The sequence below is a fragment of the Danio rerio genome, chromosome 25 (assembly GCF_049306965.1).
Source record: "Danio rerio strain Tuebingen ecotype United States chromosome 25, GRCz12tu, whole genome shotgun sequence".
Lineage (NCBI taxonomy): Eukaryota > Metazoa > Chordata > Actinopteri > Cypriniformes > Danionidae > Danio > Danio rerio.
The window spans coordinates 1,522,501-1,545,350 of NC_133200.1; the positions used below are offsets into that span (position 1 = coordinate 1,522,501).

Consider the following 22,850-nt stretch of genomic DNA (forward strand, 5'->3'; position numbering starts at 1 on the left):
AAGATTTGCAGCAGTTTTTGGTGATTGGAGATGTGGGCTTTTGTCATTTTATAAAAGCACTCGATCCGCGTTACAGACTACAGTCTGGCATTTTTCCAGCAGCGAGATAATTAAGATGTTTATTTATGTTTACTGAAGTGCAAATATGTTGATTTGAAATATCCAATTTATCTTTATTAACTTCACATGTGTGTTTATTTTCAAAGTGGAGGATTTTATGTTGCCCAGTTTGTACATGGGCGACCAGCAGCTGTGAGATTTCACTGTTCATTTATTTATACAATACACTAGGAACTAGTGCACTTTTCTTGGCTTTTAAGTAAAACAAAATGAGTGTTGCAATAAACAGTTTTTATTCTTTGCTCCTTAACCTCTTACTGTTTCTTTTGTCTATTCACCCTATTCTCCGTCGACGAGTGGGCGCTGCCATTTGAATCTTTTTGGCTTGAGACTTCCGGTCTCATTCACTTCCATTCATTTTCTGACGTTAAAAACTGCTCATTACGCTGCTCATTACGCATATTTTCTTATTATATTATTCTACTTGGTCTGTGAAGTCATGCAAACATTTGTTTGTAGAGCAAGCAGTTTGACCTTTTTCTGCCGTTTATTATTCCTAGTCATTTCTCCCATAGACGACTGAATCGGAAGTTCTAAGACAATCGCGAAAACAGGCGCACTTCCGCATTTTAGAATAAGGTCAATAGAATAAAAAACCCCCCCAAAAAATAAAACAAGTCAAGCCATGAGAACCGAACTGAAAACAGTGTTAAAAAACCGAGGTATGTATTGAACCGTGGGCTAACTGTATTGTTGCATCCCTATTAGCTGGTAAAGAAATGTTTTTTTTTTTTCACAAATGTCACTTTAGACAATTCTTTGATTTTTATTAAGGTAAATTTTCTTTTGTGTTAAAACTACCAGCAGGGGGCGCTCAACCTGTGGTCTGTGTGGGTCCTAATGCCCGAGTATAGAGACGGGGACTCTATACTGCTCAGTGAGCACCGTCTTTCGGATGAGACGTTAAACCGAGGTCACGACTCTCTGTGGACGTTAAAAAATCCCAGGATGTCCTTCGAAAAAGAGTAGGGGTTTAACCCTGGCATCCTGGCCAAATCTGCCCACTAGTCTCTGTCCATCATGGCCACCCAACCATCCCCATATTACAATTGGCTTCATCTCTGTCTCCTCTCTACCAATCAGCTGGTGTGTGGTGTGCGGTCTGGCGCAATATGGCTGCCGTCACGTTATCGAGGTGGATACTGCACACTGGTGGTGGATAAGGAGATCCCTCCCCCCAGAAAAGCGCTATATAAATGTAAGGAATTAATATTATTATTATTATTATTGTTATTTTTGAATGCGCTAATGCTGTGATTTAGATGATCAGAAGCAAATCTATTTGTTGATGGTGTAGTACGTGCCTGAAGCATTCCCTCAATGTCGTGATCTCATTTTTGGCAGACGTGTCATTAAGCCACTTTTGCATCTGAACTCTTCCTTTATGTTTCAGGTGCTCTAGTAGTATAATGTATGCTCACTGCAGCTGAGGTCTGACAGCGGGACGCTGCCGATGCTGTCCAGCAGTTTGTTTCCCACCAGATTGGCGTCTCCACACAGTTTGGCGAGCTGGAGGAACGACTCTCTGCTGTCCGACGCACTGAAAATCAGACGCTCACCTGCACACACACAAGGGTTTTACATGAGAAGGGGACATTGAGAGAGTGTGTGTTGCTCGCTGGTGTCTGAGTCTTGTGTGTGTGTGTGTGTCTCACTAGTGTCAGCGTCTCGTGTGTGTGCGGTCAGTCCCTCCAGCACTGCAGTGGAGATGAGGTTGGCGACGGTGTGCGGCTGCAGACTCTGAGCACTGATGAAGGCCTCTGCTTTCTTACAGCGCTCAGACTGACGAGACAGAAGCACCTTCTGCAGGACACACTCCGGCTCAGAGGACCACAGCTCAGAGAACGAGCACTGCAGCTCCTGCACAAACACACACACACACACACACACACACACACACAATTAGATACACCCACACACTACACAGACTCATGCAAGCATACATATATACATACAAAGGCGATGCACAAACACGCACAGACACACACACACGCACACATACATATATACAAAGGTGTACATAGACACATGCACACTCGAACAACACATGCATGCACACACTCACACGCACACACATACACATGCATGCACATGCACACATGCATATACCTACAAATACATGGACATATGCAAGCACACACACACACACACACACACACACACACAGATGCATGCATGATGTTGTTTCTTATGCCTTGACAGCATTGTAAGCGAGCAGCAGGAAGTAAAGCAGTGTTGACCTTGGAGAGCTGGTAGAGGCTCAGCACTTGTTTGCAGTAACTCTTGCCGTGGCTGCACTGATCCACCAGCAGCTGGAGCTGAAGCTGGAGCTGATCATCAGGAGACGACACCACCACAAACGACGACAGGGAGCTCATACTGGGAGCTGAACACACACACACACACCCGATGTTAGCATGATGCTAAGCTAATGATCCAAGGCATAGATCAAAGATCAGGGCATGATGTTAGCATGATGCTAAGCTAATGATATCAAATAGAAAAAAAGACAGAGATCAAGAGTCAGAGCTTGGTGTTAGCATGATGCTAATGAATTAAAAGGGAAAAAATACACTGTTAGCATGATGCTAAGCTAATGATTTCAAATAGGAAGAAAAAGACAGAGATCAAGAGTCAGAGCTTGGTGTTAGCATGATGCTAATGAATTAAAAGGGAAAAAATACACTGTTAGCATGATGCTAAGCTAATGATTTCAAATAGGAAGAAAAAGACAGAGATCAAGAGTCAGAGCTTGGTGTTAGCATGATGCTAATGAATTAAAAGGGAAAAATACACTGTTAGCATGATGCTAAGCTAATGATTTCAAATAGGAAGAAAAAGACAGAGATCAAGAGTCAGAGCTTGGTGTTAGCATGATGCTAATGAATTAAAAGGGAAAAAATACGCTGTTAGCATGATGCTAAGCTAATGATTTCAAATAGGAAAAAAAGACAGATCAAGAGTCAGAGTCTGGTTTTAGCATAATGCTAATGAATTAAAAAGGAAAAAGACATATCAAAGGTCAGGGGCTGCTGTTAGCATGATGCTAAGCTAATGATTTCAAATAGAGTAAAAAAAATGTAAAGATCAAAGATAAAGGCCTGAAGTTAGCATGATAATAAGCTAATGAACTCAAAAACAAATCTGTAAAGAAAAAAAGATGGATTAAAAGTTAAAATCTGATTTTTACACAATGCTAAGCTAATGAATTCAAATAGAGACCAAGGGTGAGAGTCTGGCGTTAATATGATGCTAAGCTAATGAATTCATTCGAAGAAATCGAAGTTCAGAGCTTGTTGTTAGCAAGATGCTAGGCATACCAATTTAAAAAAATCGATTAAGAAATAAAAAGACATATCAAAGGTCAGAGTCTGGTGTTAGCAAGATGCTAAGATGCTTTTTTAGAACAAAGTTTACTTGTTGCATCAGCTTGTTGTTGTAAGCTAATGAACTAAAAAAAAGGACACAGATCAAGACTAAATCAGAGTTTAGCAAGATGCTAAGCTAATGAATTCAATAAGAAATTCTAAAAGAAAAAAGACAGAGATTAATGGTCAAAGCCTGGTGTTAGCATGATGATAAGCTAATGAATTTGAAAAGAAAAAATACAGAGATCAAAGCTCAGAGCTTGTTGTTAGCATTATGTTATGCTAACAAAATTTAAAAAATCAATACAAAACAAAAACACATATCAATAGCCAGAGTCTGGTGTTAGCAAGTTGCTAAGCTAATGAACTCCAAAAGAAAAAGGCAGATTAAAAGGCCAGAGTCTGGCATTACCATAAAGCTAGGCTAATTAATTCAAATAGTAAGAATAAAATGTAGAGCTCAAATGCCTGGTGTTAGCACAATGCTAAGCTAATGTATTTACAATGAAATAAAGCTAATGAATTAAAAAAAATTCTAAAAGAAAAAAAAAAAGACAGATCAAAGGTCAGGGACTGGTGTTAGCTTGATGCTAAGCTAATGAATTCGAAAAGACAAAAAAAGACTCAGATCAAAGTTCAGGCCCTGATGTTAGCATGATGCTAAGCTAATGAATTTTGAAAGGCAAAAAAGACAGATCAAAGGTCAAAGCCAGGTGTTAGCAAGGTGCTAAGCTAATAAATTCGAAAAGACAAAAAAAGACACAGATCAAAGGTCAGGGCCTGGTGTTAGCTTGATGCTAAGCTAACGAATTCGAAAAGGCAAAAAAGACAGAGATCAAAGGTCAAAGCCTGGTGTTAGCATGATGCTAAACTAGTGAATTTGAAAAGAAATCGAAAAGAGAAAATTCAGCGATTGAAGTTCAGAGCTTAATGTTAGCATGATGCTAAGTATAATATAACCAAAAACAACAAAGAGCCATTAGCGATAATATTTAAAAAAAATATATATATATATCTGTATAATTAAAATATTGATGACACCCAAATACACACACACAAAAAAGAAAGCAGCACACTCACATGACGGCAGACTGCGGCGGCTCTCTCCATCAGGACTGTGAAGTTCAGGCTGCAGTTCGCCGCATGCTAACCCGCGACACCGCAACACCAGCCACACATCTTTGTGAAAAAACCTGAAGTAGCGACACACACGGCTAGCCTCGTTCACACTGCCGTCGTTCAGTTGCTGCGCGATCAGACTCGCCAGCGCCCTCTGCTGGTCATCAGGCAGAATACAGGAATTTGAATCCGCCGGCAGACCGTCCAGACTCAGATTAGCATCGTCATTAAGAGCCGGCATTCTGGAGAAGGAAAAATCGCGCAGGAGATTTTCCGGAGAGTCTTCAGAGAGTGCGGATGGAGCGAACAGACTCTGACGCTCCAGATCTGCCAGTAGGAGTCGCTGCTGGATCCGACATTCCCATTGACGCTTCTCCAGATCTGCTAAAATTGGAGTGGATGGTGGAGGATCACAGCGAGACAACCAGAGTCCTGCTAAACCCAGCAGAACACAGCGCTCCTGGAGATTCACCAGCTCTGAGTCTGACTGCAGCGCCACCTGGAGGAACACAATGGGATTACAGCGAGGAACTAAACGTTATCGATTTATATACACAGAATATATAATTTAATTTAATATGATATAATATAATATGATATAATATAATATAATACAATAATATAATATAATATAATATAACATAATATAATACAATATAATATAATACAATATGATATAATATAATACAATATAATATAATATAATATAATATAATACAACAATATAATATTATAAAATAAAATATAATAATAATATAATATAATTTTATATAGTAAAATATAATATAAAATATAATATAATATAATAAAATATAATAACATTTTATATAATAAAATACAATTAAATATAATAAAATATAATAACATTTTATATAATATATTATTATATTATAAAATAATAAAATATAATATAAAATATAATAATAATATAATCTAATTTAATATAATAAATTATTATAATATAATATAATATAAAATATAATAATATAATCTAATTTTATGTAATAAAATTTAATATAATAAAATATAATCTATTTTAGTATAAAATATTATTATAATATAATATAATACAATATAATATAATATAATATAATATAATATAATATAATATAATATAATAAAATATAATATAATGTTTGTGGTGTGTGTCACACCTCGGCCTGTGAGAGGAAGAAGTGGCATGCGGTCTCTGGCTGCACGTGTTCGGTCTGCAGCTGATCATGTGACCTCCTCCAGAAGGCCAATCGAATCTCCTGACGCTCCCACTGACGCTTCAGTTTCTGAGCGCTCAGATCCCGCAGAAGCTATGAAAACACACACACACACACATGAAAGCACACACACACACACACTTTCAGCACTTCTGCAGCTCCCTGAAGCAGAGATGGCCAACTTCAAAATTACACCCTTCTAATTATTTAAGCCTTAAAAATTAATATTCATTTATTGAAATTAAGCTTGGATGATGTTAATAATGCTATTTTTAAGGCACTGCCTGTCATGAAGGTAAATTTTAATCATCAAACTTCACAAGTCAACTGATTACATTAAGTATTGCAAACGTTTTCTTGAATTATAAGTGTCCTAAAATGTTGTTCAGATAATATGCAAATTAGGCATTGAGTAATTTAACAAATGCTAATTTCTACACATTATCCAAGTAGAGATGATGTCTTGTTTACCTTTTTTTTTTTTTTTTTTTAAATTCAAAGTTTTGTCTTTTCCCAATTGTTTTTCCACCTGTCTGTCTCTGTGTGTGTGTGTGTGTGTGTGTGTGTGTGTGTGTGTGTGTGTGTGTGTGTGCATCTGTCGTGTGTGTGTGTGTGTGTGTGTGTGTGTGTGTGTGTCTGTTCACCTGGTTGATGATGAGTGTGTGTGCGGGCAGCTCGGCCAGCTCTGCGACTCTGCGCGCCTGCATGTAGAGTCCGGCGTCCTGCAGCTCCTCCATGATCCTCACACACTCCTCCTGCAGGACACTGGGGGAATAACAGTCAAGCAGACGAGACGACACACACACCGGCGTCTCACACAGCAGCTGACTGAGCTCACTGAGCAGCCGGAAATCTGGACCTGCACACACACACACACACACACACACACACGCATGCACACACATAAAATTGCCCAATTGTCTTATTATTATTATTATTATTATTATTATTATTGTGACAATAGTAATAGAAATAATCATTTAAAAAAACTCTTAAACGCTGTGTTTTTTTACATAAAGTGTTTGAATATCATTCATATTTGGTCTTTTTTTAGTAATAACAATATTTTCTTTATGAATATTGTCAAATATTTGAAGGTAATGTTTATATATTTATATACACCTATTGCTATTTCTGGAATATAAGACTATTGTATTTTACAATTATTATTATTTATATTATAATTATTGATAGTAGATGAAACGCTGTATGTGTGGTGGAGTTCTGACCGTTTGACTTGAGCAGTTTCTCCACGTCCAGCAGCAGCTGCAGCAGCCGTCGGAGCTCATACTGCGTCCGGCTCTGCTTGAGGAGCGTCAGGAGCAGCACTGAAGCTTGAGACTCCACCCACTGCACTGGCAGAACATCAGAGCTGGACAACACACTGCTGCTACGCAACTACACACACACACACACAGATAAAACACACACATATTTACCACAGGGCTGCTGAAAGCTGGATTCTTATTGGCTGAAGGTCACTCTCTGGTGTTTGGTTATTGTCAGATAATGGCACAGCTAAAGTAGTTCCGGCAGAAATAGAGCTCCATATCACTCTGCTGAATGATTAGAGTTATTACACATCAGAACACAACAGAAAACAGGAGGAGGAGATGTGGAGAACACTAGTGCTACACACAGGAGCAGTTTGAGGAGGATACACACCTGACGAATAAACAACATACAACATTTCAACAGTGGACATCTAAACACATACACACGTGAATAAGCAGAGTAAACACCAGTGTGTGTGTGTGTGTGTGTGTGTGTGTGTGTGTGTGTGGAGCTTACATTAAGCAGACTCTTCTGGAAGTCCAGCAGTTTGTCTTTGGCTCTCTGATAGTCTTTGTAGTCGAAGCAAAACTCGTACATCTGAAGCATGGCAATCAGCGGAGACTCCTGACACACCCACACACACACCCACACACACACAATACAACTTATAATACACAACACAACATTTGAAAAACAAAAAGTAAAAGTAAAACTGAAAAATGCAAGTTATTTTAAAACAAATCAAAAAATTAAACAAAACAAAACAATAAAAAACAAAATGTTACAAAGCAATTGACAGAATAAAACAAAAAACTGAAAAAACACAAAACAAAATGACAAAAAACAAACAACAAACAAAACAAAAAACTAAACTATATAAAATGGAACAAAACAAAATGATACAACATAAAACTTAAAATGAAATGTAACAACAAAATGATACAAGAAAACATGAAACAAAACAAAATGATATAAAACAAAATGAAACAAAAGAATACAAAACAAAACGATACAAAATGACACAAAGCAAAAATGATTAAGCAAAACAAAATGATAAACAACAGCACAAGAAAACACAAAACAAAAACAAGATGAAACAAAACAAAAAACAAAATGACAAAAAACAACAACACACAAAACTAAAAGTGATATCAAACAAAACAATACATAGACACAACAAAACGAAACAAAAAATGAAACAAAATAAAATTATATAAAACAAAATGATACAAAAATACAATAACACAAAATGATACAAAATAAAACAAAACAAAAAAGAAACAAAACAAAATGATATAAAACAAAATGATACAAAATGAAACAAAACAAAACAAAATGATATATCAAAATGACACAAACAAAAAACAAAACAAAATGAAACAAAACAAAAACAAAACACAAAAAAAACAGAACAAAATGATATAAAACAAAATACGATACAAAACAAAAAACAAAATGATCCAACAAAACAAAATGATACAACAAAACACAAAAACAAAATTAAACTAAACGATTCAAAAAATACAAAACAAAACTAAACAAATGGATACAAAACGACAAAAAAACAAAAAAAAAACAAAACGATACAAAACAAAACACAAAAAAACAAAAGATGCAAAACAAAACACACAAAAAAAGATACAAAATAAAACAAAAAATATTAAAGCAAAACTAAATAAAACTAAACAAAACTTTCGCTCAGACAAAATGAGTAGGTAAGTGGTAAATCATGTAAAAGCTCGATCATGTGCATGACCAGAGCAGCCTGCGTTTCGACCAATCATAGCGTCTCGTACCCTCTGAAAGAGCTGGAATCCGCGAATCAGAGGCCTGATCTTGCTGCGGCTCAGCAGCGTCTTCCAGAGGATGGACAGGTCATGCAGGTTCCACACGTGGTGGGCGGGGCTCTCGTTGATGTGGGCGGCAGCTTCCTGAGTGACATCATCATCATCCACCGAGGTCAAGATCCACACACAAAGGCACTGCAGCAGCTCGGAGCCCTGTAAACCACACGCACACGCATGCACACAAACGCACACACACGCAGTCATGCATGTATGCACACAGTTATTAAAACACAAGATACACACACACACAATCAAACAAAAACATACATATACACAGACATAAATATGCACACACACACACGTATAAATTACATAAACAAATAATAAAGAATTGACCTGGTGTGAGGCAGCGAGGACGGCCAGAGGAGCACAGCGGCGCCGCACAGCCTCTGACAGCAGGATCCTCCAGGGGTGGGGCTTCTCCTGACTCTGCAGTAGCACCTGGAACAGCTCTGTGGGCCAATCAGAGCTCTCGTCTGGAGAGGGCGGAGTCACTGAGACTCCCTGATCCTCTATTGGCGAACGCAGATCCTGGAAGGCCAGAGAAATGTGAGACTGCAGAGCCGGACTGAAGCTTTCAGATAGAAACCTGACCTGGAGGAAGAGAGAAAACAGAAGATTATTAAATAATAATAACAATAAATAGCATTAATAATGACAATAATACAAATATTATTAACAACAATAATAATAAATAATGATGATGATTATAATAATAAAAAATAAATAATGTAATAAATGATGATAACAGTAATACTAGTAATAATATTAACAACAACAATATCAACAATAATGAATAATGATGATGATGATAACAACATCTAAAATAATACTAAAACAACAAAATAAAAATAGAATTATTATTACTACTAATATTAATAATAATAATAATAATAATAATAAAAAATCAATAAGAAAATAATAATAATAACATTAACAATAACAATAACGATGATGATGCTGATAATAATAATAATAATAATATTAAATAATAAATCAATTATGTTATTATTATTATTATCATCATCACAATTAATAATAATAATAATAATAATAGATAATTATAAAAATAATAACAACAACAACAACAACAACAATCATAATAATAAAACAAAAAAAATGATAATTACAAATCAATAAAGAAATAATTACATAAATAATGATAGTATTAATATTAATAATAACAATAATAATAATGATAACCATGATGATGATGTTAATAACAACAATGATAATAAAATAAAATAATAAAAATATAGATATTTTTATTATTATTATTACTATTACTATTATTATTATTATTTAATAAATATAAAACAATAATAACATAACTATATATAAAAAACAATATTAATAACAATAAAAATATATAATAATAATGATAAATAATGAAATAAGGATAATAATAATATTAATAACAATAACAACAACAACAACAATAAATAATGATGATGATAACAACAATATCAACAATAAAAAATAATAATAATTCATAAGGAAATAAATAAATAATGATAGAAATAATATTAATAACAACAATAATAATAGCAACAATAATAATGATTTTAATAATAACAATACTTTAAAATAATAGCAACAAAAATAAATATATTTATATAATTATAATAATAATAATAAAATAAAAAAATAAAACAATTATGATAACAAAAACAACAACAATAAATGATGAAGATTACAACAAAAATAATAATAAATTAATAAAGAAATACCGAAATAAATAAATAACGATAGTAATAATGTTAATGACAACAATAACAAGATTAAATAATAATATTAAAAATAAATGATAATAATATTAATAATAACGATAATAATAATTAGTAATAATAATAAATAACAGTAACAATAAATAATGAAATAAACAACTAATACACGTATATAATAATAGTATAAACCACAACAATTATTATTATTATTATTATTAATAATAATAATAACATTAATAATATTAATATTAATAATAATAATAATAATAATGATAATAATAATAATAAATAACAGCAACAATAAATAATGAAATAAACAACTAATAAATGTATATAATAATAGTATAAACCACAACAATTATTATTATTTTTAATAATAATAATAATAATAATAATAATAACATTAATAATAATAATAATAATAATGATGATAATAATAATAATAAATAACAACAGCTTAAAGCTTTAGAATGTTTTTTAAAAAGCTTATCAGAAATAAATACTGTACACATTTACAAAATAACTTTACTAAAATATGGGAAACATTAAAAAGAGATACCTTCACAATTGACTGCTGCTTTTTCATAACTTTAATAAAACTAAATAAAAAAACACTTATATTTTAATAATAAAATAAAAAAAGAAAATGAAAAGCAGACAGGCTAGAAACATTTTAATCACATTCAAAATATTTTTATATTTTGTTTTTGAAATTTAGCAAAAAATTCATTTAAAAATTTTCCCCATATTACAATAAAAGATAAAAAATTGTCATATTGATCTTATATGTAATACCGTATAAATAAATAAATATTATTAGCTTTTTCCCATATTTTAACATTATAAAAACATTGAGATCAGTTTTTCTTATGTTTATTACAATAAAACATATATACATGTTTTTGTTTTATTGAATTAAAACATAATTTGGTTATAATATTATGCAAATTATGCTAACAATATAGTAAAACTTGATGATGCATAAATAAATAAATATATATCATAACCTTTAATCACAGGTTTTTGCCATTGAATCAAACAGCCAATCAGAAGACAGCCTGACCTGTTGGGGCGGGTACTGGTGCGTCTGAACGAACAGCAGAAAGTGCAGCCACTGTCCATCATGAGCGCAGTCCAGCGGGTAGGCGGAGCTTAGAGGAAGAGCGTGGAGTCGACAGAACTGGACAGGAAGTGCCCATTCCTGTGCTGCCTCGAACGACCAGCTGAAAACACAAAACATCAGGCATGAGGATCCACAGGAGGAATCACCCAGCATGCATCTCTTTCAGAAACACTGACCGACTGATGGTCTTCTTCTCCAGAGCGTCTCTGATGGCCGCTTCCAGATGGAGGAGCAGATCCTGAGCCGTGCGATGCTCAGCGCTAATCAGCTGACTGGCCTTCTCCACTGAAACATAACAGACACATGCTAACAACACACAGAAGAGCAGAAGACCACACGTCTTGGGTCATTTTACAGAAACAGCCTAACAACATGCTAAAACATGATAGCAACAAGCTAAAACATGCTATTGTGTCAGAAATGATTACGCTTTTAAACATGATAGTAGTAAATGTATAAGGTTGTAAATGTTAATAGTAAAGTTAATAATATGTTTAACCATGCTAACAACACAGGCTAACAACATGCTAAACACACAGAGAACACCAGAATGCCACACACAAAGGGTCATGCTACAGAAACAGCCTAAGAACACGCTAAAACATGATAGCAACAAGCTACAAACAGGCAAGCCATGTAATTAAGTATGTATAAATATTAATAATAAGTTAATGATATGTGGAACCATGCTAAAAACATGCTAAACACACAAAGAACACCAGAATGCCATACACCCTGGGTCATGCTACATATACAGTCTAACAACATCCAAAAACTTGATAGCAACAAGCTAAAACATGCAAGCCATCTGCTTAAGTATGTTAGAAATATTAATATTAAGTTAATAATATGTTTAACCATGCTAACAACATGCTTAACACACAGAGAAGACCACAATGTCACACACCCTGAGTGATGCTACAGAAACAGTCTAAAAACATGCTAAAACATAATAGCAACAAGCTAAAAACATGCTACCCATGTGCTAAAGAACATTAGAAATATTAATAATAAGTTAATGATATGTGTAACCTTGCTAACAACACAGGCTAACAACATGCTAAACACACAGAGAAGACCAAAATGTCATACACCCTGGGCGATGCTACAGAAGCAGTCTAAAAACATGCTAAAACATAATAGCAACAAGCTAAAAACATGCTACCCATGTGCTAAAGTACATTAGAAATATTAATAATAAGTTCATGATATGTGTAACCTTGCTAACAACACAGGCTAACAAAATGCTAAACACACAGAGAAGAGCAGAATGCCATACACTCTGGGTCATGCTACATATACAGTCTAACAAAATGCTAAACCATGAAAGCAACAAGCTAGACATCTGGTGAAGTATGTTCGAAATATTAATAAAAGTTAACAATCCATTTAAACATGCTAACAATGTGCTAAACCATGCTGGAAACAAGTAACGATGTGAAAAAACATGCTAACAATTTGATAAAACTTGCTAGAAATATTAACCATTTGTTTACTCTGGTTTACTGTCAATTCTTATTCTCCTGGACTTGAGTGCAGCCTTTGACACGGTTTCGCACGAGGTTCTTTTGAATAGGCTTGCCTCACTAGGGATCTCTGGCACCCCTCTTTTATGGTTGAAGTCATATCTTGAAGATCGTACTCAGTTTGTTCAAATTAAAGATTTTAAGTCAAGATCGCAGATTGTCACTACTGGTGTCCCACAGGGTTCTGTACTGGGTCCACTCCTGTTTATCATATATCTACTGCCTCTTGGTCACATTTTCAGAAAATACAACATACAATTTCACTGTTATGCTGACGACACTCAACTCTACCTGTCCACCAAGCCCTCCTGTTCTTTTCCTCCTCCTGCTTTGAGCAGATGTTTAGCTGAAATAAAAATCTGGCTTTCAGCTAACTTTTTAAAATTAAACAGCGACAAAACTGAAGCCCTTCTCATCGGCACTAAAAGTGTTTTGGATAAAGCTGATAAATTCACTATAAACATTGATAACAGTACAATTTTTCCCTCCATGCAGGTAAAGAGTTTGGGTGTCATCTTGGATAGCACACTCTCATTTGAAGGTCACATTAATAATATTACACGTACTGCATATTTCCACCTGCGTAATATCACTCGTCTCCGCCCTTCTCTCACAACTAATAACACAGCAATTCTCATCCACGCATTAGTTACTTCACGTCTTGACTACTGTAATGCACTTCTTTCTGGACTTCCTTCCAAACTTCTCCATAAACTCCAACTGGTTCAGAACCATGCAGCTCGTGTCATCTCTAGGACCCCATCTCACGAGCACGTCACACCACTCCTCTATCAGCTTCATTGGCTTCCAGTAAAATATCGAATTGATTTTAAAATATTACTTCTAACTTTCAAGGCACTCCATAATCTCGCTCCTCAATATCTCACTGAACTTCTCCATATCTACACCCCTTCTCGTACCCTTAGGTCAGCTAACAACTTCACTCTGGCACCACCTCGCACTCGACTGAGCACAATGGGAGACAGATCTTTTAGCTCTATGGCTCCTAGGCTATGGAACTCACTTCCATTAGACCTTAGGAGCAGTGATAGTCTTCACAATTTTAAATCACTTCTAAAAACCCATCTTTTTAAGCAGGCTTTTACTTAACAATTTTTTATCATGTTTTTATTATGTTCTTTTTCGCTATTGCGTTTTAACTTGTTTGGTCATTGATTGTTTTTAGTAATGTTTAAGTTGTTTAGCATGTCTGATGATGCTTACTGTAAGGCGACCTTGGGTGTCCAGAAAGGCGCCATTTATAAATAAAATGAATTATTATTATTATTATTATTATTTGTTTAAAAATGCTAATAGTGTGCTAAAACATGCTAAAAATATCATCCATTTGTTTAAACATGCCAACAATGGGCTAAAACATGCTAGAAATATCATCCATTTGTTTAAACATGCTAACAATGAGCTAAACCATGCTAGAAATATTAACTATTCATTTAAACATGCTAACAGTGTGCTAAACCATGCTAGAAACAAGTAACAATGTGTTAAAACATGCTAATAATGTGATAAAACATGCTAGTAATATTAACCATTTGTTTAAAGATGCCAACAAGTTAAAACCATGCTACAAAAACATGATCAAAATATACTAAACTAAATAAGCAGTATGTTAAAACAGGTTAGCAGTGTCCTAAAACATGCTAGTAGTGAGATTAATTGTGCTATAAACATGTTAACATGCTAAACAACTTGTTAAATAGGTTAGCATTCAACCAATAAGCTAAAACATGCTACAAACATGCTAGGCCTACCACAATAATGAAACATTAGCAGTGTTAAATCATGAAAGATAATGTTAAAAATGTGCTAACACTGTTAAATCACAATGAAAAAAATTGCTAGCAATGTGCTAAAGGCTAATCTAATAATCTCGGGAAAACATGCTAAATCATTAAATTTCATGCTAGCAGCGTTAAATGATGAGTGAAACGTGTTAGTCTAACAAGCTAAATGCTAGTAGTGTTTAAAATCATGCAAGCAGTGTGCAAACTCATGCTAATGCTAATATATTAGGATGCTAACAGCATGCTAAATCATTTTTAGTTTTCAGCTACCCAGAGTGTGTCGCAGTAAATCTGCGTCTCCGTCCTCACGGCTCTGACTCCAGTGCTTGTGAATGAGGTTCAGCGTGCGCAGATCCGTCCTCAGTTTGAGGCTACACACACCCATGAGCTCACAAAAGCACACACACGCCGACGACACACTCGCACTGCTGAAGTTCAACAGAGCCAATGAGTACGACTGATCCACTGCCATAGACAACCTGAGAGAAATCACACACACAGACACAGAGACACACACACACACACACACACACACACACACACACACACACACACACACACACACACACACACACACACACACACACACACACACACCTTTAGGAATGTTTAAGTTTTAATATTTCAGAAATTGTTGTGTGCCTGAGTGTGTGTTTTTGTTTGTGTGTATGTGAGCCTGTGTGTGTGTGTGTCTCACTGTAGTTTAGTGTTACTGCAGTCTCTCAGGTGTTGTGTGAGGTAAACAGCGTAAGCGAAGGCCGGCCGTCCGTGACGCAGGAAGTACAGGAAATCCAGATTCTCCACGATGGCGAAATTACTGACGAGGTGAGAGCTGGAGAAATGAGGAGGCTCACTGGACGCTTCTGGAAGACGAAGATACACACACACACATACATACACACATACACACGAGTAAAAGAAAGTCGTTCTGAACAGAAGCACATCTCGATTGTGTGTGTGTTAATAAACGCACCGCTGCTGGCAGACACACTGTTGGCGGACTGCCATCCGAAGAGTCTGGAGGAGTCCAGGGGATGTAGAGACTGCAGAAGCATGCACACACACACACACACACACACACACACACACACACACACACACACACACACACACACACACACACACACACACACACACACACAAAAGTAGCTATATTAATTAAATGCAGGGCCGGCGCGTCCATAGAGGCAACCTAGGCAGCTGCCAAGGGTGGCAGAATAGAGAGGGCGGTGTCCACCACACTACCCTCACCTCTCGCGCCCTCAGTTATATCCGCGTCTAGGGCGGCGTCCACGACACTACCCTCATGACCCGTGCCCTTACCACGTCTAGGGCGGCAGAATAGAGAGGGTGGCGTCCCCGACACTACCCTCACCTCTCGCGCCCTCAGTTATATCCCGGTCTAGGGGGGCAGAATAGAGAGGGCGGCAACCCCGACACTACCCTCACCTCTCGCGCCCTCAGTTATATCTCTGTCTATTGCGGCAGAAAAGAGAGGGCGGCATCCCCGACACTACCCTCACCACTCGCGCCCTCAGTTTTATCCCTGTCCAGGGCGGCAGAAAAGAGAGGGCGGCATCCCCGACACTACCCTCACCTCTCGCACCCTCAGTTATATCCCTGTCCAGGGCGGCAGAAAAGAGAGGGCGGCATCCTCGACACTACCCTCACCTCTCTTGCCCTCAGTTATATCCCGGTCTAGGGCGGCAGAATAGAGAGGGCGGCATCCCCGACACTACCCTCACCTGTCTTGCCCTCAGTTACATCCCGGTCTAGGGCGGCAGAATAGAGAGGGCGGCATCCCCGACACTACCCTCACCTCTCGCGCCCTCAGTTAAATCCCTGTCTAGGGCGGCAGAATAGAGAGGGCGGCATCCCCGACACTACCCTCACCACCCGTGCCCTCAGTTATATCTCTGTCTATTGCGGCAGAAAAGAGAGGGCGGCATCCCCGACACTACACTCACCTCTCGCGCCCTCAGTTATATCCCTGTCCAGGGCGGCAGAAAAGAGAGGGCGGCATCCCCGACACTACCCTCACCTCTCGCGCCCTCAGTTATATCCCTGTCTAGGGCGGCAGAATAGAGAGGGCGGCATCCCCGACACTACCCTCACCACCCGTGCCCTCAGTTATATCCCTGTCTAGGGCAGCAGAATAGAGAGGGCGGGATCCCCGACACTACCCTCACCACCCGTGCCCTCAGTTATATCCCTGTCTAAGGCGGCAGAATAGAGAGGGTGGCATCCCCGACACTACCCTCACCTCTCTTGCCCTCAGTTATATCCAGGTCTAGGGCGGGAGAATATATCTCCCCAAACCCCCCGGTGTGGAGAAGCCCCAAAGAAGCGTCCCACCCAGACTGCTGATGCTTCGATTGAAGCGTGGGGGGGAATCACTGATAGTTTGGGCTCAATATCATGGCGTTCCCTAGGCCCAATACTTGAGCTAGATGGATGCTGGGTCACTGCCAAGGACTACTCAACCATTTGGGAGAGTTACGGGGTGGAGAAGCCCCAAAGAAGCGTCCCACCCAGACTGCTGATGCCCACAGTGAAACATGGGGGCAATAAGTGATGGCTTGGACTTCAACATCATAGCTCCCTAGGTCCAATGCTTGTGCTAGATGGGTCACTGCCAAGGACTACCCAACCATTCTGGAGGACCATGTGACCCAGTGGGTTGACCACTGCATCCTAAAGACGGTGCTGTGTATTAGGTTGATAAAGCACCAATACACAAAGCAAAACAGGTGACAGCGTGGTTTAATGAACATGAAAGTGAAGCTGAACATCTCCCATGGCCTGCACAATGCCCAGATCTAAACATTTTTGAGCACTTTAGGGTGTGTTGGAGGAGAGAGTCAGGAAAGCTTTTCCTCCAGCAGGATCATGTAGGGACCTGAACACCATTCTGACAGACTAATTCTGTGCAGGACCTGTGTCTGTCATTCCAAAGACCAACTGATGCTGTATTGGCTGTTAAAGGAGGCCAAAATTGTTCTTCAGTTTCATTGTCCAACACCGGTACATATTTATACATATATTATGCATATATCTACATCGTGTATATTTGTGTGTGAATATACAGTATGCTGGTGTATATACTGTGAGTGTGTGCACCTGCAGCAGGTGGTAGAGCGAGACATCTCCGCGAGGGCCGCTCTGAGGGAACAGCGCTGTCTTCAGTTGAGGATACTGACGGAGAGCCATCCTGAGGAGCTGAGGGTCCACTGTACTGACCGCCTGCACACACACACACAGAGAGAGAGAGAGAGAGAGAGAGAGAGAGAGAGAGAGAGAGAGATACTGACTTAGAGCCATCCTGAGCAGCTGAGGGTCTACTGACTGTACTAAATGCACACACACACACACACACACACACACACACACACCTGCTGTATGCCGCCGGCTGTGAACATGGCTGTGGCGAGTGTGAGCAGGCTGTGTCCCTCCAGTAACACACTGCTGATGCTCGCCTGACTGCCGGGGAGAAGAAGAACCTGCGCAGCTGCCAGACTCGCCTCAAACACACACTCCGGCTCTGAGAACACACACACACACACACACACACACACACACACACACACACACTACATGTTATATACCATCTTTCTGTATATCCATCCATCCATCCATCCATCCACCAATCCATCCATCCATCCATCTATACATCCATCCACCAATCCATCAATCTATACATCCACCATCCATCCATCCATCAATCTATTCATCCCTACATCAATCTATACATCCATCCATTCATCTATACATCCACCATCCATCCATCCATCTATACATCCACCATCCATCCATCCATTAATCTATTCATCCCTACATCAATCTATACATCCATCCATTCATCTATACATCCACCATCCATCTATACATCCACCATCCATCCATCCATTAATCTATTCATCCCTACATCAATCTATACATCCATCCATCTATATATCCATCCATCCATCCATCCACCTATCCATCAATCTATACATCCATCCATCAATCTATACATCCATCCATCCATCCATCCATCCATCCATCTATATATCCATCCATCCACCCATCCATCAATCTATACATCCATCCATCCATCTATATATTCATCCATCCATCTATATATCCATCATCCATCCACCCATCCATCAACCTATACATCCATCCATGCACCCATCCATGAAACTATACATCCATCCATCCATCCATCAATCTATTCATCCCGCCATCCATCCATCCATCCATCCATCCATCCATCCATCCATCAACCTATACATCCATCCATGCACCCATCCATGAAACTATACATCCATCCATCCATCCATCCATCCATCCATCCATCCATCCATCCATCCATCAATGTATTCATCCCGCCATCCATCCATACATCCATCCATCTATACATCATCCATCCACCCATCCATCCATCAATCTATACATCCATCCATCCATCAATCTATTCATCCTGCCATCCATCCATCCATCCATCCATCCATCTATACATCATCCATCCACCCATCCATCAATCTATACATCCATCCATCCATCTATATATTCATCCATCCATCTATATATCCATCATCCATCCACCCATCCATCAACCTATACATCCATCCATGCACCCATCCATGAAACTATACATCCATCCATCCATCCATCAATCTATTCATCCCGCCATCCATCCATCCATCCATCCATCCATCCATCCATCCATCAACCTATACATCCATCCATGCACCCATCCATGAAACTATACATCCATCCATCCATCCATCCATCCATCCATCCATCCATCCATCCATCCATCCATCAATGTATTCATCCCGCCATCCATCCATACATCCATCCATCTATACATCATCCATCCACCCATCCATCCATCAATCTATACATCCATCCATCCATCAATCTATTCATCCTGCCATCCATCCATCCATCCATCCATCCATCCATCCATCTATACATCATCCATCCACCCATCCATCAATCTATTTATCCTGCCATCCATCCATACATCCATCCATCTATACATCATCTATCCATCCATCCATCCATCTATACATCATCCATCCATCCACCCATTAATCAATCTATACATCCATCCATAAATCTATATATTCATCCATCCATCTATATCCATCCACCCATCCATGAATCTATACATCCATCCATCCATACATCAATCTATTCATCCCTCCATCCCTCCATCCACCCATCATAAAGTGATCAGTTCCTAATGCACTGCGAGCACCTGTGAGGTGTGTGGTGATCTTCTGCAGCTTCAGCATCATCTGGAAGCAGGGGAAACTCTCACACACACTGCTGTCGCTCAGGAGAGGACAGTTCTCTGGGCTCAGCCTGAACACACACCGATGATCAGACACTCAGACACTCTCAAAAACAGCTTCATAAGAAGAATAAATCATGCATATTTTCCAACACATGTATCATTGTGTGTGTGTGTGTGTGTGTGTGTGTGTGTAAGTGTATAAGTGTGTATGTGCACCCGTAGTGCTCCAGGTAGGTGTAGAGCAGGAACTGCAGGTTGTTCTCCAGACAGTGCAGGATGAAGCGCTGGTGAAACTCCTGCTCCTGTGAACAGCAGAGCTCCTTCCCATCATGCATCACTCCTCCAGCCTGAGGAAGCGAAGGCTCCTTCCCATCATGCATCACTCCTCCAGCCTGAGCCAGTCTCCACAGCAGCTGCTGGAAGTCCTGCATCTCGGCCGGCACAAACTGCCCCTGTCTGAACACAACAGCTCATGTTAGCAGCTGATGACAGTGTGTGTGTGTGTGTGTGTTTGTGTGTGTCTGTTTGTGTGTGTACATGCAAGTTAGTATGTTTGAGTGTGTGTGAGTACATCTATATACACATGCAAATATCTATATGCATGTATATGTGTGTGTGTGTGTATATATATAAATGTGAATGTGTGTGTGTTTGTGTGAATGAGTATGCATGTTAGGCTGTGTGTGTGTATGTGTGAGTGACGATGTGTGTGTATAAATGTATGTTCGTGTATGTGTGTGCGTGTCCGACCGTGCGAGCTGGTCCAGGATGATGTTGCGCAGGTGTTCTCCACAGCGGGTGCAGGTGTCCAGGACGTGTGCTGTGAGCTGTGGCCAGCAGGGGGCAGCGCTGCTCTCTCGCTCACACACAGATGATGATGACAGCCATGCAGAGCAGCGGACCGAGTCATGCAGAGATGTCAGATACGCCCACAGCACCGCCGCGTCCCCTGAACACTGAGCTAACACACAACACACACACACACCTCTTCAACACCGAATTGATCGTGGAGTGTGTATCTGAATGTGCTGTGGCAGTGCTGGACTCACTGTGTGTGTGTGTGCGGGACAGCAGGATGTGCGTCTGCGCGTCTCTGTCCCAGTGATTGACCCAGTGCAGACGCAGCGGATCCAGCAGAGACGTGGAGGACGAGTCTGAGTCCTGGAGGAGCTTCTCCAGCAGACGGCGACTCTGAGGGTCACAGCGGCTCACCTGCAGCACTCTGAACACACACACACACACACACACACACACACATATGCACGCACGCACGCACACACGCACACACACACACACACACACACATGCACGCACACACAAGAACACACACACACACACACACACACACACACGCGCACACACAAGAACACACACACACACACACACACACACACACACACATATATATGCACGCACAGGCGTGCGCACACACACATATGCACACAAGCATATACATAAGCACGCACACACACACAACCATGTACACAAACATACAAAAATGACCCCCCCACACACACACACACACACACACACACACGACCAATTGCGCGCACACACACAACCACAAATGCACATACACACAAATTGCACACGATCGTGTGCACACCATGTACACACACACACGACCGTGCACACAAATGCATGCACACACATGCACACAGGCACGCGCACACACACACACACACACACACACACACACACACATGGCCATGCACACAAACACACACACGCACATACATGCGCACACACGCACATACGATCACACATGCACCCACATGCACACACGATCGCTCACACACGCACATACACACATGATTGCGCACACACACACACACAAACGCATACACATACACACACACACACACACACACACGGCCATCCACATAAACACAAACGCATGCACACACACACACGATTGCACACACGCACACACACGGCCATCCACACAAACACACACACACGCACATACGCATGCACACACACACGATTGCACACACGCACATTCGATCACGCACGCACCCACATGCACACACGCACATACACACATGATTGCGCACACACACACACACACACAAACGCATACACATGCGCACACAACCGTGCACAGGCACGCAAACACACGAACAGACACACACGCACGTACACACAAGACACATGCACAAACACACATACACACATCAGAGAGCATACACAACCAAAGCACAACACAGCTCAAAATAAAACCATAATCCTATTTTGAATTCACCGTTTACACGGACATGATCATGTTTACAGTGTTTACAGTGCACAGTTGCAGATCTACACACACCACACACACTGTAATTACACAAAATAAATACACTCTATGATATTTGTTGAATACTCTAATATACAGTATGCTGGAGCCCTAAACACCTTCTCTGATGACTCTGATTGGATGAAGTATCCTTAGCCCCGCCCCTC

At 39.4% G+C, this 22,850-nt stretch overlaps 1 protein-coding gene across 5 annotated transcripts in view; it reads right to left on the reverse strand.

Annotated features, from left to right (window-relative positions):
* spg11 (SPG11 vesicle trafficking associated, spatacsin) overlaps nt 1–22,850 on the reverse strand; it is a 46,741-nt gene that overhangs the window by 8,594 nt on the left and 15,297 nt on the right. For 3 of the 5 annotated variants that reach the window (NM_001194994.1, XM_073942377.1, XM_073942378.1), the window contains 21 exon segments: nt 1,542–1,679; nt 1,776–1,980; nt 2,361–2,506; nt 4,569–5,106; nt 5,762–5,911; nt 6,463–6,677; nt 7,048–7,216; nt 7,610–7,717; nt 8,890–9,093; nt 9,277–9,534; nt 11,731–11,890; nt 11,967–12,075; nt 15,392–15,600; nt 15,819–15,984; nt 16,095–16,164; nt 18,242–18,364; nt 18,514–18,662; nt 20,370–20,476; nt 20,625–20,864; nt 21,159–21,369; nt 21,458–21,630. In NM_001194994.1, coding sequence (NP_001181923.1) covers nt 1,542–1,679; nt 1,776–1,980; nt 2,361–2,506; nt 4,569–5,106; nt 5,762–5,911; nt 6,463–6,677; nt 7,048–7,216; nt 7,610–7,717; nt 8,890–9,093; nt 9,277–9,534; nt 11,731–11,890; nt 11,967–12,075; nt 15,392–15,600; nt 15,819–15,984; nt 16,095–16,164; nt 18,242–18,364; nt 18,514–18,662; nt 20,370–20,476; nt 20,625–20,864; nt 21,159–21,369; nt 21,458–21,630 — 3,848 coding nt within the window. 5 annotated transcript variants of the gene reach the window in all.